At 39.6% G+C, this 18652-nt stretch overlaps 1 protein-coding gene across 1 annotated transcript in view; it reads left to right on the top strand.

The window, feature by feature from the left end:
* The first annotated feature begins 1435 nt into the window (after positions 1-1435).
* Positions 1436-18652, top strand: part of insrb (insulin receptor b) — an 87383-nt gene continuing 70166 nt past the window's right edge. The window contains exons 1-3 of the mRNA XM_077533239.1: positions 1436-1558; positions 8482-9496; positions 9589-9686. Of these exons, the coding sequence (XP_077389365.1) occupies positions 9599-9686 (88 nt within the window). The 5' untranslated portion in view covers positions 1436-1558; positions 8482-9496; positions 9589-9598. The remainder of the gene's footprint in view (positions 1559-8481; positions 9497-9588; positions 9687-18652) is intronic.

The following is an 18652-nucleotide window of genomic DNA, read 5'->3' as shown; positions in this document are numbered from 1 at the left end:
AGTTACATTTCGGCTTAGAAAAAAAAAAAAAAAAAAAAGTTTGACAAGGTCGCAAGGAACCTACAATCACGATGTAATGTCTGAGAAAATTCCACCATTTTCTGTAAATATTGTAGCTATACAGTGGTACCCCGAGTTTGTAATGCAATTTAATTAATCAAATGCCATTACTAAAGAAAAAAAAGCCAGAATTCTTTTGTTCACAATTCTTTTGTTACGTATTTTAACAAAAGTAGCAATGTGTTCTATAAAAGTTTAATGAAACACAACGAAAGAAAAAGAAATAAAATAAGATGGCCTTATCAAATATAATTGCTGCATGATCGGGAATATAAATGGCTTACAGTTGAATGGATTTAAAAATATGAACCTCCTCCCTGACATAATCGCTTAAGCATACTTCTTTTGACCAATTACTGTACTACTTTCCTAGTCACACAGCGCTCTGGTACGGAAGTGGAGAGCTGCCAATGTGGGGTAAACATTTTTGGCTGGCGATTATGTTCGAACATACTCGCAAATATGTTCGAACTTATTTGTAGGCTACATGCTACAAAGTTAGCATACCTTCCCATAATGCCACGGGGTATTATTTGCACATGTCATGCGCTAATGAAAGAAATGACGAACCTAAATGATGCACGGCAACCATAATAAATCGTAAAAGTTTCGAATAAACACTTGTTTTGTGTCTACTTAATTTTCTAATGAATTGGTAATGTGGCCCAAATGCCTAAAAAATAGGGTTTTGTTTTCACTCACGCATGCGCAAATAATACCCCGTGGCATTATGGGAAGGTATGCTAACATTGTAGCATGTAGCCTACGTTTGAACATATTTGCGACTATGTTCGAACATACTCACCAGCCAAAAAATGTTTACTCCACATTGGCAGCTCTACGTTTCCGTACTCTGGCACCATCTTGTGGCATCTTACGGCATTTAATAAGGAGCACAGGTATGTTTTTTTTTTTTCCCCCCATCAAAACTGAATAGATGTATTTGCAAACCATGAACACTTGCAGTCCATCATATTGCGAGTAACGTGGATCAATACTGAGGCTGCTCGTTTGCTTACCAGACTCACTCCAGCCTTTGTATTTGACAATGCCGTTTCCTTTATTGACTGCAGGGCCTCAAAGGGAAAAAATATTTTTCTCTAAAGTGTCATCCTCGCTCCTGTTTCAGCTGTATTATAAGGTGAGCTCTTCTTATATTAAAGTGATACTCAAAACATTGTAAGTACAGTTAAGAAGGTTTTGCAATGATACCTGTTTGACCCTGGAACACACTACAGTATGACTGTGGCCTTCCAAACCCCTCAGTGAACTTTTCCACTCTTCTTCCATCCACAGCTTCCCTCTGCCTGTGAGAACGTCAACAAACACTCTATTTATTATGTTCCTTGTGGGAAGTTTCAGGACACAATGAAGATAGGGGGTGACGGAGCAACGTTGTCGTAAAGTCGGCAGAAGCAGGAAGTTGAACTAGCGAGGCTGGAAAAGAGGACTTGATGCCCACTCGGATTTCCCACACTTGGGCTACGGAAAAGAACAGGTCGCGCACACGTACATGTAAACACAAACATGCAATGGAGGCCGTTTGTCAAACAGCTGACAAGCGCCTACTTTGAAATTCAGATCAATATTCTACGTTAAATATTTTTTAGATTTAGGTGAGTGTCATACTGTATGTAATTGGGAGGTAATTTTCGCCTTCTTTCAAAAGTGTCAATCAAAAAAAATTTACATTATTAGCTTTATAAATGCAGAATTCTTGTAGTAGATTAGGTTGCAGGTGTCTCTTCTGTTAATTAAATAAAATGTCAGTAAGTTTAAAAAAAAAACTAACAAAAAAAAAACATCAGCAATAACATTTTTGCAAGTGAAGGTCACTTCTGACGTGAGCGATGTGCCCTTTTGGAAACCTTTCTAGCAGCATAAAGTTTTGGTACGGTGAAATATGATTGACCCTCATAAAGTTGCTTAATAATGTTTCTTTTGAGACATATTTAAATCAGGGGAGCACGTAACATTTCAGCGAGGACACGTACAAGGTCGCAATGTCAATGTGTCACAGGAATCATGGGAAATTTTATTAGTTTTTACTTGTATGCTCGCAGAGGTGGCCTTTAAAACATTCACATAGTTGTAATGTATCTTTTCTGATTTACATAACTTTTAGACCATCTACTTTATTTTTTGTAGCACTCGTCCTTATTAGGGGTGCTAGAAAGACTCCAAACAGGTAATCCTGAGCCCAGATTCCAACCCAGAACCTCTTGCGAATCATTCAAAATACAAACCATTGTTTGTTGTGAAGCAAAATCGGAGCTGTGGGCGCTCGATGGTGGCAGCAAACTCAACTCACTTAAGCAGCGAATAGCGAAGAATTCTTTAAAAAAAAAAAGGGCTTCAAATTGTCAAGTTTACTGTCAAATTAAAAATAAAACAAAGAATTACACGTATTTAAAATTACCTCATACCTTTTTCTTAGGTCACAGTCTGCTTAGCTTAATGTTAACAACCAATGCAAAACAAAAACACAATAGTTGTGCGAACATAGCATCAGTGTTGCGGGTTTGGTGATATGAACACAACTGGTGGGGCAACATGTACAGACAATAAAACAATACTAATAGTATAATATCTATAATATTGCATTATATTATATTATTCTGCGATTGGCTGGCAACCAGTCCAGGGTGTCCCCCGCCTACTGCCCAGAGCCAGCTGAGATGGGCGCCAGCCCCCCCCCCGTGACCCTTGTGAGGAATCAGCGGTCAAGAAAATGGATGGATGGATGGATTATATTATTATTGTTATATATTGCAATATCTATAATGATTTGCATTTATTTCACTTGGAAAAGATGATTTGCGATCCGAGTGTTTTGAGTTACGAGTGGGGTCACAGAATGAATTCAACTTGTATCCTGAGGCACTGCTGGACTTGACCAATGTTGATAATCATATCAACCAATACCAGTATGAATACTTGGAGTAGTCCCCAAGACTGATACTACTAGTACTTTTGAAAAATAAACTTAAAAAAATTTAGCATTTTTTTCCCTTAAAATTGCATGTGATGAATGTAATTTTCTGCAATCTTTTTTCCCATTTGTTCATAAAATCCATATTTTGTATAGAACACAATAAAATTAATTTCAATAAATAAATAAAATGGTATCGGTACTTGCCCATCCTGAATAATGTATAATATTTTGACCGCAGCCAGGGAGCCCTGGCATCCAGATGAAGTCAAACTGAAAAAGCAACTATTACAAAAAACGAATTTATATTACGGTAATTTTGCACAAAAAGGGGCTATGGTGATAGCCCCATGTCATTGATCTTGAGAGCAGGAAGCAAAATCACCTCTATGGTCACAAGGGTGTGCATGCGTGCGAAAGGAAGCAACCAAACAAGCGTGTCCTTGTATTCCCAGTGTGAGGGGACGGGTTTGATGTAACGCAGCGCGCACACACACATATCGTGTTTACCTTCCCTTGCCTCCACCCGCGACATTGACTTGACCTTGATGGTGTGTATTCACGCTGCCTCCAATGTGTCGCTCTGACAATGCGTGGAAAAAAGCTGTCACTTGACACATCCTCCCAGCGAGGAAGGACGGTGAGGTTCGAGCTGGCTGGGCCGTGTCACTATTTGTGATCAAAACGGATCCCCTGGCTCTAGTACGTGGCCTCGGGGAGCTCCTATCAGAGCATCAGCGGGTGAGAAAGAACAGGTGGCATTTATAGGATGATGAGATTTAAAAGAAAACAGACAAATATTTTAAAAGAAAGATCTGTATATTCCAATCTAGCCGTTTTCTTTAAAATTACATTAAACCAATGCAATTTTCTATTCTTCTAATTGGTCATTTCTAGTTCCTGAGCATAAAATGGGTTACTGATACTGGTAAATTAATAAATAAGGCCGGGTATCTGTACTCGCCCATCCCTATGTTGAAATGACTTCACTGACTGAATTCGATATGAAGACAAAACTAGATAAACTGTACGAGTCTGCTAGAACCACATCCAATATGGCCGCCGCGTTGACGTGCTAGACGCCAAGCAGATGTGAGTGATGGCCGTATTGGATGTGGCAAGTTCCAGATGACCGCAAGAGCCACTGGGCCCAGACCGAAAATAATTTATTTATATATTTTTTTAACTTATCAAGAACTTGCTTATCTAAAAATGGACATACATATATTTGTATGCACTTTTTTTCTTTAATATATTTAGTTTTCATTAATTTTTGTTCCTGTCAATGTGACTCAACTGGCCAGTAGGGCGGCGCCTTAGCGCCATCTATTTTTGAGTCGTCACTGGACGTTGCTGAAGAAAATGAACCAGTCATGTTTAGATTGTCGTGGTGGTGGACTTTGGTGATTCAAGTTTTTGTGTTTTTATGGAGCAAAAGGACTGATAATGAGTATAGGCTACACACACGAAAAGATGACCATGACACTGTTTGTGTGTGTGTTGATCAGGACGTTTAAAGTGCACTTGTGAGGAAATAAACAACAAGTGGTGGCCACACAATATACAAGAGGAGAGTGACAGAGATAGAACAGGTACTTCCAAAGAGGAACTACCACCTTTCCTTTCGAAAAGAACCTGCCATACATCTCCATGACTTTATCATGGAAGCGGCTGCACAATGCACTTGTCAGCACTGACATAAAGTGCACAACCAAAGGAAACCACAGGTCCAAAACAAGCTTCTGTGTTGAGATAGTCATGCTTATCCGTTTGTGCTATAAACTTTCACACCAACATTTTACTCTTTCACTTCGCTGGAAAATGCAGAAGTTGTAGTACCTCAAAAAAGATCAAAGAATAAAATAGCAAAATTTAAAAAATCATAGTTGAAAGTTTAGAACAAAGAATAATAGAAGGCCTCAGCCGTCACACAATAGTGACTTAAAGTATTAAATCATCTTCAGAAAAGACTCTCCTTCTTTCTCTTTAGCCTAATTCAGATAACTGCTATATGTGAGAGGTTATAATTATGACAACAATAAGTCTGGAAGACATTCAATGACCTTGACTGACAAAAACTGCAGAACAGCCCCTGCCATGAAAGGGGGCTTTTACCCAAGCTATATTATGGCGGGGTGAGAGGTCAAATTCTACAATGTGATTAGTTTACTGAGGGGTCAAAACCAATAAATAACACACGTGCTAACCTCACCGTGAACTGAGAAGGATTTCAAGAGGATCATTTCACGTTCATTGTTATTTCAACATCAACTGAATCTATCAATCTACCTATGCACTGTATACAATATGGCACAAGGAGAGCTGTTATCAGTGTGTAGAATACAGTATCGAAATTGGAAAACATTTGACAGTACTTAGTAGAAACAGCATGATTCATGATGTTTTAAAATTGTTAAACATAAACAAGAGGACTTTAGTTTACGACTTACCTTAAATACATGTATAAATGATATGCTTAATGATGTTTACAGGAGAAAACGTGTCTTTTTTTTTTTTTTTTTTTTTTTTTATTAAAGAATAACTAATTCAACAAAAGATGCCTCTGCCAAATAGGGATGTAACGATAAGCGCGATATCGTGATATTAAAACTGCCACAATATCGTCGTCATGTTGTTCACAATATTTAAATGCAACACATCTGTTTCCATTTGTGCAGTTCTAACACCCTCTGGTGGCTAGTTGTTGTTTTTTTTAGTGCAATTTAATTTTCATTAGGCATGTTTTGGCCCTTCTATGTTTAAAATCTAATTGTCAGGTGAAGAGGAACGCAATATGCCTGTGAAGCAAGTCAATATGTGGAGGAACACAATATTGGTTTGTTTTTTTGTTTTTTTACAATATTGTGACCTTTTGAAAATATCGCCATCTCAGGAGGCGGCCATTTTGCTACTTGTCAGCTGAAAATGACATCACGGTTGCTCAGGTAACGATTAATCGCAGCTCAGCTTGCAAACATCACATGACCAAACGCAGAAAAAAGGTGAGCCGTGATTGGCCGTTACCTGAGTAACCGTGATGTAATTTTCAAGTGGCAAAATAGCCGCTCTGAGATGGATACAAATGGGTGGATTTTGCTGCATAATTCATACTGCACAAATGAGTTTAGACTAGTGGGGGCGCATATAACGTTTTATCGAGAAAATTTTTGGGTTGTACAAGATGGATAGTGAGAGGACAGGATTTTTAGTTGATTTGCTTGTGGAATGTGGACCATTACCACCTTCATAACGAGAATATTCTATTTGATTGAAAACGTGCTTGTTTATCCATTTTCTTAACTGCTTGCTCCTCACAAGGGTCGCGTGGGGTGCTGGAGCCTATCCCAGCTGGCTTCGGGCAGTAGGCGGGGTACACCCTGAACTGGTTGCCAGCCAATCGCAGCGTGCTTGTTTATATTATAGTGAAATTACAATTCATTGGCCTCAATGCATTTATTTTTAGAGCCACCTACATATATGGCAGCAGTAGTACGCCCCGGGTGGGTAAATGTGCTAAAAGCCGTTTGATAGCAAAGAGTACCTGTGTGCTGTGCGGAGAAGAGCCGTGTGTATTTGAGCGTCGGCGTCAGACAGCACGGCGAGCACAAAGCCATGTGTTTTGACTAGATTCCATTGGCCTTAGTCCTTCAGACCCGTGACATTTAATCTCTCTAAGACCTCATTTACTCTGTTCACTGGGTAACAACATTCCTCAGATAAACAACAAGCCCCGCTCCGCAAGCTCTTGGCGGGCCGAGGCCAGCGTGTAACCATCCGTGCACGCAAACAGCACCCCTACTATGCGAGTGGGAAGGAGCCAATGTTCTTTTCATATTTTCACTCGGATTCTTACGTCAATGCAGGTTCAGCTGTGGCCGGATTGGGCCAGCGTGCATGTCAGAAAGGAAAGAACTTTGTTTGGTTGTGTGCGCTTTAAGCTTCTTGACCAGGACAGGTTTGATTACAATTGATATTTGCTATGCAAATCAAAAGGAACGCCGTGTGCCTCTTCCTGGCTGCAGACAGGTGTTGTATTTCCTAGCTGCGAGGCCAAGGCGCCGTGCAGTGTTTGTATTGCCGTTTTGTTTTGTCCACAATCTTGAAGCAATAGCACAAAAAAAGTAGATTGTTTTACTTTTATTCTGCCGCCAGACAGGACGTCAACAACTTGCTAGAAACTAGTTGAAGGATGATTGCCAAAAGTTCTTTGCCATCATCTTGCACATCTTGCTGCCATGGAACTATGTTGAAGGGAGTTGAGGACATAAATAGTGCTTTGCCACTATCTTGGTGCAAAGAAACTATGTTGAAGTGAGTTGGAGAGCTTCATTAAGACAAAAGTAGTGCTTTGCTGCCATATTGTTGCCTGGAAACTGTTAAAATGAATTGATGAGCTTCTTTTGGACAAAATAGTGCTTTACGATCAACTTCTTGGTGCCAAGAAACTATGGTAAAGTGAGTTGTGGCGCTTCAGCTTGACATAAGAGTTGCGTTGCCGCCAAGTGCCAAGAAACTGCAGTCACGTCTGCTTGAGACTTGCACAGCGGAACCTTGGTTTTCGAATGCCTTTTTTTTTTTAATAATTAACAATGATTTAACAGGGTAATAAAAAGATAAATAGCAATCTGCAACACTTAGTTAGATATTGTACATTTCTGCAAGTGTTTCTGCATTTCATGATCATGTCTACTTGTACAAAATTCCGAGAAAATTACACTATCTTTAGAATGGGTCTGCAGGCTACTGCCTGCCTGTGGTCCTATCGGGCCCCAAGTTGGGGACCCCTCGTTAAGCTTGGTGTATGCTTTCCACATGTACGTCATGGCAAACTAAACTTTGACAATGACAATTCACAGGAACAATAAAATACTGTATAAGGGTGAACAATCTACATATATATAACAAAATAAGTGAAAAAAAATTGAGGAGTAGAACGGCATCACCAGCCTGCTGCCTGTCCCGGTCCATGGGCCATTCGATACCGAGCGGGCTGCACTGATATATTGAAGGTATATATGCATTATTTTTTCTTTTTTTTTGTAGTGAAGCATATCTACCTCAAATGTACAGTATGGCATCATGATCTGGGCAGGAATATTTGTCACATTTAAACTCCCAACCTCAGAACTGTAAGGCCCATGTGCAAACCACTCATTTGTTGTGCTGCCAATAAATAAATAAATATAATAATATAATATAATATAATATACAATATAATAAATATTATTTATTAGGCATTTATCTCTATTTGATATTTTTTTCCTGTCTGTAAAACAAGCTATTTTATATAAAATATATTTTTGTGTGTTTTGAGGTTTATGGAATAAATTAATTGGATGAATATTACACAAATATTGCTTCGGTTTTAATCAGACTTTTTTTCCATTGCATATTATTACTCTGTTGATTGGTATTCCTCATATTTATGCACCTTCTTGAGTTGACAAAACAAAGAGCTTCGGTGTGTGGCGTTGTTCCCTCCACTTCAGACACTCCGGATCCGGACGGCGGCTGGGCCCCATTGAGAGAACGTGATCCGTTCCGCGTTTTGCGGCCTCCCCACAATTTTGGCCCAGCTGGGGTGAGTGGCAGGAGTTGTTTACTGGGCGAGAGACTCCTCGCGCAAGGAGACACGGAAAGAGGGGGAACCTGACCGACAGACAACGAACGACACAGCCACCAACGGGAACTTTTTACACTTAACCCGTCTGTTTGTTTGTTTGTTTTTTAAAAAGGTATTTTCTTTTTTTGTACCTCATTTTGTCTGTGAGCAACGTTGGAAACGTGACTCGCGTTCGACGTGTGTTGTGTTTTCGTTAACTGAACTCCAGCGCCGACGCGTAAAGCTGGTTTGTTTTGGATTAGCTAGCTAGCTTTAGCAACAACCCTCCTCCTGGTTGGCGTCGTCGTCGTCGTCCTCCTTCCTTCCGTCCATCGGCTAATCTTGGGAAAAGAAACTGGCAGCGTGGTACTTTCCCCCCCCACTTCTGGCTGAACGTAGCTGTCATTTTTTTCCCCCCCTCAAGTAGAATTAGAGACAATTATCCCCCACGTTTGTCCTTTTTGGGGAGTCCCCTCTCCCAGCCCCATTTTGGACGTTTTACGGTGTTGGCTGCTGCTGCCTCTGAGTGGGTGAAGGAGTTCACGGGATGGTCGCAGCTCCACATCCATGCACGTTTTTCCTGCACGTAGCAGTCCAAAGGGAGTTTGATCTCGCTGGAATGTGCTTTTTTCGTCCGTGAAGATACTGAGCACGGAAGACTGTATTTTCCTTGTTTCTGCGATTAAAAGACTTTGGATTCACATTTGGATATTAAGCACGATCTTGAGTTGAACACATGACCGTGGACTGCCGTCTTCACCTATGGAAAATGAAAATTTCCATACAAACGTGTGTCGCCAGAAGCAAAGACCACCGTTTTTAGGGAACACACCCCGAAATTGGGCAGGAGGGCATCTGTTTAATACCGGGCTGAGGGGGGCACCCCTTGAATAAAGCGACCGGTAACACATTTTTCTGGGGTGTCCACATTGGAGTTTTTTTTGTGTTTGTTTTTGGTTTGTTAGTTTTGTTTTTAAGTTTGACGTGTTCTCAGGTCAAACAAAATGAGGCGGTGGACGCTTGAACTGGGAGCACAGCTTGTGCTTTGGATCTTTTGCATCATATGCCAGCATGGACTAATTAAGGGAGAAAGTAAGTACACCTTTTTTTTTCTACTTTATTGGTTTATTAAGTTGCACATTTAAGTTGCTAAAAGCTCGAAATGTGATTTAATCATACTAAAACGTAATGTATGTTGACATAATGTACAGTAAGAATTTAATACATCAAACATGAATTTAAAAAAGTCAAAAATCATTTGGCTACCTAATAAATTGGGAACATTGATCGAATAATCATAAATCGCAATTTTTTTCGAATATAAAATATTTTTTAATTAAGCAAAAAAATTATATATATATATATATATATATATATATATATATATATATATATATATATATATATATATATATATGAAAATGTTTGTGACTCAGATACGATGGTTTATTGCAGCGATTGTGTATTTCAAGATTAGAAGAGTAGTGTTGACATGGACGGCGCATGCGCAAAAGGTTATGTTTTTCTCCCCTTCTGCTGCGCGTGGCTGCGCGCCAATAATTGTTGTTCCAACGTAAACTTTCTGAGGCATATGACACCCCGCCACGCCGTCTGTTGTCCCCGCAAAAACGACGAGTCGAAGTGGCCCGCGGTGGATGCGTCATCCCCGGGGTTGGGCCGGTTCGAAGTGGGAGCAGCAGGATGCGGCCAGCGTGCGCGGCAGCTAGGCCCTTCCATGGCGACGCACGCACGCTCCCGCAACGGCCGCGACGTAAACACATTACGCACGAGAAGCGGCGGATCAGGATTCCAGGATGAAAACATTTGAGCGCCATAGCGGGGAGAAAAACGCGCCCCCACCCCTCTTGCGACGCAGAGGACGTGTGTTGTTTTTATCAATGAATTTGAGGGGCGCGAGGTTGATCGGAGTATAACGATCCCTCTAGAATTGGGAATATTATGCGCTACAGATAATTTTAGAGTAGACGTATTTAAAAGAGCTAGAAATGTGACATTATTTTTTTGCTTTGCTTTCATAAAGAACAGAGGAGGCATTCCCAACTATGCCCCCAAATTTGTTGTTTACCTCCTCCCCCTGGAAACAAAATAATCTTTAAAAATGTGTAATGTGTTGGCATAACATCAAAACTTAATGCATACAATTATTGTTACACCATCGTTAGCCTAATAATTGCACAGTTTTGAAAGTTTTTTTTCTAACTTACTGTGGTAATATTAATATAAAATATTAATGGGCTTACTAAATGTTTTCTTTATATCTGTTTATCTTCTCAGACATCCAGTTTATACAGGTAGTTTGAGAAAGTTGGACTCTTCTTGTTCAAAAGTGAGGTCGTCAATTGTGCTATTTAGGCTAACAGAATTTTACATTTTACCATCGATACATTCCAAATTTAACTGACTGATACCCTAGTCTTGGAAATGGCTGCAATAGAATTGGGGGGGAAAAAAAAAAAAAGCAACTGATATTGTTTACTTGCTAGTGAAATTATCCAAGATATTTTTACACATTTTTGAAAACAAGAAAAACAAATTCAACAGACAAGTAGTTAAGTTCTCTCAATTCAACCGTTGTGAATTATGACCTGGATGACTGAAAATCATCAACACAGACATCAAGAAAAAACAATTTTTAGCAAGCCCATTAGTAATTTTTCTTGACATTGTGCCATTTAGTCAATTAAGGTTTTCGAGTAACGTTATTTACCCCATGACTTGGGGCCAGTGTAGTTGTAAACATGATCCAAATGTAAAGTGCCCTGGGCCAACTTCTGTTATGAATTGGAACTGTATCTATAAAATTGATAAATTAACACTATTTTGATTAATAATGATACATTTCTACCAAATATTTGATTTGACCCTTTCCGAAATCTATTCAAGAAAGACCATTCAGCATATAGTAGGGATGATGAAGAAGTAGTGAAGATGATGAAGAAGTAGTGAAGAATAGTGTAGCTACTTACTGTGTGCAACCTTTTTCACGTCGGCCATTTGTTTTTGTTTTTTCTAAACTTATGATGTTAAATTTATGGCAAAAATTTGTTTATCACTGTGTATTGTGATCATTTGTAGGAACAAAGTTTTGGGGCTTTTTAGAACAACTCCTCTGAGGTTCTATTTGTGTTTACAATTGCTTGGCAGGCCGTGTGGGATTTTGTTTTCAAAACAAGGGCAACAATTTTCCATTTATTACATTGTTTATAATTTTTCAAGTTAGAACGTGGCTAATTTGAGATTTTTGAAAAAGACAATTAGTGTTGTGCTAGTCCACAAGGCTACATGAGCGTAAATTAAGAGATCACGGAAGAAACCACAATAATGTGACTAGTGTTTCAGCCAAGTGTTGCTATTTAGACCTTGCCCTGCATTTCTTAAAATGGCTGCTTCCTCTGGCCAGGTTCAAAGCAAATGCTGTGGACACTCTACACAGGTCATGTATGCAGACAGCGCAGAGGCCCCTGAAAGGGGTCTTATGAGACCGGGCTACTTGTACCCCTCCTTCCTCATTCTTTCTTTCCCTCTCTCTTTCTGTGTGTCCCTCTAGGGGAGTGGGGGTACATGTCATTGGCTGCTTCTGGCGCCTTATTTACTCAATTCTCTGCTTAGTGACCATATTTGGCGCTCTTGAGATGTTTACGCTCAAGAGGGAGCGGGGTCAACAACCAAAATACTCAGAATATGGAGTTCTAAGAATGCTTAGTACGGAATCAGCCCGATATCTCAACGTCGGTCTTGGTGAAGGAGAAACTGAATTGATAAATTTCCCGCGATGAGCTGCGGCCTAGATAATGTCGTAAAGATTCTTTCTTTTTGCAGGCTGTTTTAATAGATTTGGATGGGCTTGTTTGCCGTAGTTATCAGCAAACAGTTTTCTGAAGTAACTGCTGAACTGTCTCCTGGCCGAACGAGTGAAAAACAAGTTGTGCAATCAGGAGCTTGGCCCCCTTCTTGTTCCTCTCAGCCTGTTGGAGAGGACCAGTGTCTATGTGTGTATTTATGCATGTGATGTTATGTATGTTTTCCACAGCCGGACTCTGAAATATCTGTGAGTGTCTTCTCAGTTCAGAAAAACAAGGCTGACTAAAGCGACAGTATCAACATCACAAAGATACAATTTGATACACTGACATCAGAGCCGATGTCATTAATGACAAATGTGACTTTTTATACCATGTGAATCTCCATATTGTCAACACGGCACGATTAAACAACTTATGTCAAGATATTTTATTATGTGGTCTTTTTAATGTGGCTTTTTTTACTGCTTTCTTTTTGATTTGACCAAACAAAACAAATCCTCTAGGGACGGTCTCGTCAAGAGCCCATTGTTGTTTTAATAAACGAAGCGATGACAACTTTGGGTAATGAATTCAACATTTTGTGTCGGTGATAATATAATTGTGGTGTTTCGTGGGCTACATACGGCACAAAACCAGATGTGTAAACACAAACTTAACGTTTTGTTTCATTTTTATATATCTGTTAAGTGTGACTTAAATACAGGACTTCAAATCTTGAACATTCCCAAGCCACTCCCATGTTGCTTCTATGATTGTAACAAAACAAAACCGCAAGTAGTTATCAGCCTGTTGGTGATGGTTAATAACATTAGTTTATACTGGCTCATTTATAAATGAGGAAGCTGGGTGTCCAGTTCAAAAGATAACTGAGCTGTGGGCGCAGACAATAAGGAAGTTGAATATTCTTAATTTGCATATCGTACCGGTGTTGACATCAAGCTGGTTGAAAATAGGAAGATTCAAGGAAGTAGCTTATGTTTGTTGGTGCCGAAGAGCACAGCGGCATTTCCCAACAATACCGTGCACGTTGTGGAATGCGTTTGAAGTGGCCCACCATGCCTGCACTATTGTCTGTGTGTGTTGTGTGCACACTAATCAGTATGCACCCCCGTTAGCTGGTGCTGTCTGCTAGATCACTTCCAGGCAATGTATGGTAACTGTGAAGTGGAGGTTATGCATGAGAACGGTGTGTACCATGTTGCAGCGCCGCAAACCAATCTTGTCGCAACTGCCTGACAGTAAAATGAACGTAGCCGGTCCACCTTAAAGGTCAGGCTGCCTGAATTAAGCACGGTACGACTTTTTGAGTTACTCACAAAAAGGTTACGCTTTACAGTTTACGTGATTCCTTATGTTCACTTTTAGGAATTATATGTTAAATTGATCGAGGCATTATTGATTAAAAATGTATTCCTCAACTTTCTATTGTTGGTGCTTACTCGTTTAATTGGGCCATCACAGAATTAATATTTTAATTTACTTGCACCCATGTCATGGACTCAATTGAATATCATGAGTCAGAATCGTGACGTTTCATACTTCTTCGGTATTGATCAACGTGAATGGTTATCAGTTTGAGACACTGAAGTCGCGTATTTGCTCAGAAATTAACTTCAATTAACATGTTTTGTATTAATAACTAATATTTGTCTATGTGAAAGTAGTGATCATGATAATGAGTTACAATAATTTAACAAGGTAGGAAACTGATATCAAATTTCAATACTTTTTTCCCCCCCGTAAATCTCTGCCAGTGTTTACATTTTCAAATGATCACTTCAACAACATTCTTAGGAAATTACAACGTCCCATTACTGGTGGGCTATTTTTAGAACAAGCCCGTGAGCTACTCGGGGCCCTTCACTCATTCACTCCCAGCCATTTTCACTGAAGCAATCCCCTCCACTCCCGAATGTTTTGACTGATTTTACAATGCCCACAGAATATTCATATTGTGTTCTATTGCTATAATAATATGGAATCTACCAAAAGAAAGATGAGTCTTCTTTTTTTTTTATCCATTTCCGTTTTGCAACAAGTAGCATTAGAATATAGCGAAGTTTCATCATTATTCACAAATCTGTTTAAAACAATGGGGAAAACAGCTTGTGTCAACATGGCCCTGGTTGATCTCTTATACTCTGCTGCCACCTGCTGGCTATTATTTGTAATAAATACTATTGCTTTAAGTGACCTCTTCATGTTAGTGGCTGCATCAAAGCCTTCTATATGTTCTAGCATAGGAAAAAAAAACACACCTAAATATGTTTTTGGGACCATGGCAATATTTAAAATCGAACGTTTTTGGGGGCAAATGAGTTAAGGGCGACACAGTGCTACCATGCATCATGGTGGTGACCCCTGCTCTAAAGGAAGTGAACTGTTGGGGTTCTTTCTTAAACACTTCCTCCTCTGCTCTTATCTCATCAAGTTTCCTTTTCAACTTCAACTCATTTGGCAATTTATCCCCCCCTTGTTTCTTTGTTTGTGTGCAGTTTCACACAGACTTCGCCAATGGCAACACAAGAAAGGGATTCAAAGAAAAAAGTTGTTTGCTTTTGACTTCCTCTTAAATACTGAACCGGCAGGTTTGTGTGTCTTTTGTACTGAGTGTAGCTGGCAGTGCGGCTGCATTTTAAACAAAAATGGCCTGATCGTGAAAGAATGTGAATAATCTGCTTTGGACCACCCGTGGAAATCCCAGAAATGGAAGTGTTTAAGATTGATTTGTGATTTGTCACAATCTTGCTATTTCTTCCTTTGGATTGTTCGCATGAAAGGATTCCCGAGCCAGCATCACGTCAAACTGTGAATGAAGGAAGAAGTTACAACGTATGCACGTGTCTTTGCAGCGGGCCTGTTTGTTTGAATTCAGAGCTTATCTGATGCCATCGGGGCCCCGACTCTCATTCCTTGATGGAGAGCTGTGGCTGTTTATGTAAACCTCTGCTCACTGCACAGAAATGTGGTCTGCTTTGGGGGCGGGTGGGGGTGCCGGCCGGGGATCACACACTCAGGCAAAGAGAGCGCGCCGTTACGCCATGCTGCAACAATCTGACTTGATAGTCCTTGTTGCTGTTTGCTTCGACCCTGATGTAACCGTTGGTGGCTTTCCGCTGTAAAATCCAAGTCGAGCCATCCCCGCTATGCGCGGATCAGCTAAAGAATCCTTTTGAGGCCGGCGCAGGACCAGACACTTAGGCTGTGGTTGTGTCCTGATGTGAGTCATTTCAAGTCAAAACTTTTCTTCCATTTGGATCTGGTGAGCCCCACTGCATCATGGGGCTTACATGTGGCAAGTATACATTTTGTAAGTGAGCACTACGTAGATGTGAACAATTGGTAAATTAAGTGGGTAGAAAGTCAAAATCTTTTTGGTCTTTTCCTCAACTGTACTAGAGGAAGTAATGGTAACAGAAATGTTAGGAAAGAAAACCGCGTCCAGTGGTTTGATGGTTGCTACTTTTGTGAGACTCTCCTCATTTGACTTAGCATCGGAGACGGAGACCCATAACAACAAATTTAGTACTGGGTATATCGATACGATTTTGGTTCACAAGAGTTTAGTTGGATTCGATTTCATGTTTTCCCGATTTGATTCACTTCAATCCGATATTGATTAATTATTTAACATCAGTTCTTAAATATAAAGACACCACAAAAAATAAATTCCAAATTAGATTCTGCATAGGCCAAATGTTTTAGTTAAAGGTTTAGGCTGTTTTACTGGATTTGGACTGATTTTGCAAGGCCCACAGAATATTGTGTTCTATTGCTCTAAAACCATGGGGAACATGGGAAAAGAACAATTAAAGTCTCTTCTTTCATCAGGAAAAAAAAAAGTATTTCTCTCTGTTTCTGTTTTGCAGCAATTAGCGTTAGAATATGGCTAAGTTTAATCAATTTTCACAAATATACCGGTATTTAGAATTGTAAGTAATTGAGCTCTTTTTTTTTTTTTAACATGGCCCTGCTTGATCTCCTTTGCCGTGCTGACACCTTCTGGCCATTTCTGCAACCATTCTTTGCTGTTGAGAGGCTGCATCAAAGCCTTCTGTATGCTCTAGCATTAAAAAACAAAAACAAAAAAAAACATATAAATACGTCTTTGGGACACTACGTTATTGGGAGCAAATGTGTTAATGAAAGTAAAGTAACACTTTATTACTTATTACTTAAGTGTTACACAAACATTGATATCAGCAAGGATGATAATGAAAATATAATTCTAATTCAGTCATCGTAAATATGAATGAATTGTCTTAAAGTGCAATGTCATACATTTAAATTCATGAGAACAGTAAATTTCAAGGAAAAATTCTATTTTCTTATCGATTTATGGAAAAAAAGATAAAAATCGATTCATGGTTTTATGAAACAATATCAGGCTCAAAGGAAAATCGATTTGATATCACTTATTCGATTTTTTTTTTTTAACCCAGCCCTAAACAGATACATAATTATTACTCTAATTCTCCATTTTAATTGTAATCGTATTTATAAGGACATAGTATAAATTTGTGTTGACCTATGCTAATGCTATCTTAGTGCTAGAGCGTAGCCACTTGACATCAGTGGTTTGCGACATAGACATATTATCTCCTGATATAGTGATTTTCTACAAAATTATCCAAAATGAATGACAATTGTCTGTTAACTTTTCTCCATTTATGTTTTTTTTTTAACAAATCAACTCATGCTTAATTAAACTGCTACAATAGTGTTACTGTTTGATTAAGCGTACATCGCTATGTCATGCCTGGAAAGCGAGGCAGTAGGATGAAATAGGAGAAAGTCGATTCACGTTACATTAGCTTAACAACAGCGCAAAGCGCTAACCTAGTACCCCACACATTAAAATGTTAGAGGGCTGTCATAAGGTAGACATTTTTACGTATATTGCACACCACATATTGCTAAATTTACAATGTAAGCCTTCAATAAGTGGTCAGGCTCCTCAGTTGTGTAGAAGAACCATCCACAGCATCTCATGTTGGTCACACACTGCTGCGGGATGGCCTTCCACTCAACCGAGAGTCGTCGCAAGGCAGCCAACGTGGTTGTTTTGGACTCTAGTATGATTAACACAGCCAAGCCAAACCCCCTTGTGTGCAGTTGGGTCAAGGTCAGGACTGTTGGCAGCCAACTTCATTCTTTCTACTCCCAAGTGCGGAGGTAGTCTCTGATCAACACCACAATAGGTGGGGGGGCCTTTTGGAGGATGGAGTTTGGTTCCAGAGTGGAAATATGGGATTGACTTCAATGATGACAACCCACCCACCAACTTGCATAGTGCACATATAAGGATAAACTACTGCATCAATTATTATTTTGATATCCCCTTTAATTAGATTTTCTTGTGAACACAAATGCAAAATCTCAGTAGCTGTCCTGTTAAATCTCAAAATGTGCACAACTGAATACCTGCACGGGAATGCGTGTGTGTTTACTGTGCTCTGGATGCCATGTAACTGAACCTGATGCATTCAATTTATTTTGAGGACTGTCATATGACTGGGAAGTGGTCGTCTGACACACGGCCAAGTGACACACTCCCAACACACCCAACACGCTCATACGCACATGCTTCCACATAATTTTGATTATAAGGAATTTTCTGGTGGCTTTACCTAGAACGACAGTTCCGAATGGAACTACGGTTCTATTTCTTCCCTCCTGACCGTCTCTCCCTGATGAAATATCAAGTATGACCACGTTTCACTTGCTGTTGTTTGTTTGAACATCGCTAGTGAATTTGCTGATCGGTGTTTGTGTTATTTTTGCTAATGCTAAATGCTATCTTAGATGACAGTTCAACAGTGCTAAACAATCAGTGCACTCGCCATTATCCAAACTTTTTTTTGCTTGGTCACGGCATCAGTTGGACGTTGGCTGTGTTGTTTACGTTGCACCGAAACGCGCAGCCTGTATTGGTCTGACAGCAGCAATATGCTAGGACTACATTTCCTATGATTCTTAAACATGGAAGCAGGAAGTAGTTCTAGTACGACAAAAACAGACGGCCGCTAGCGTGCATTATGTTCTGAAAAATACGGTACTCTGATTTAGTGCTCTCACTATATATTTTTATAATATTTTTAGAATCGATTCATCTATCCATTATTCAGTTGATTAATCAACTAATCAGATTCATTTTAATAAGAGAGTAATACGAATTATTAGTCAAAAAACATTTAGAGAATCAACTAATCCACTTTTTATTCAGTTAAATAT

Source organism: Festucalex cinctus, chromosome 10, assembly GCF_051991245.1.
Source record: "Festucalex cinctus isolate MCC-2025b chromosome 10, RoL_Fcin_1.0, whole genome shotgun sequence".
In the NCBI taxonomy this organism is placed as follows: domain Eukaryota; kingdom Metazoa; phylum Chordata; class Actinopteri; order Syngnathiformes; family Syngnathidae; genus Festucalex; species Festucalex cinctus.
This window is presented reverse-complemented; position numbering and strand designations above follow the sequence as displayed.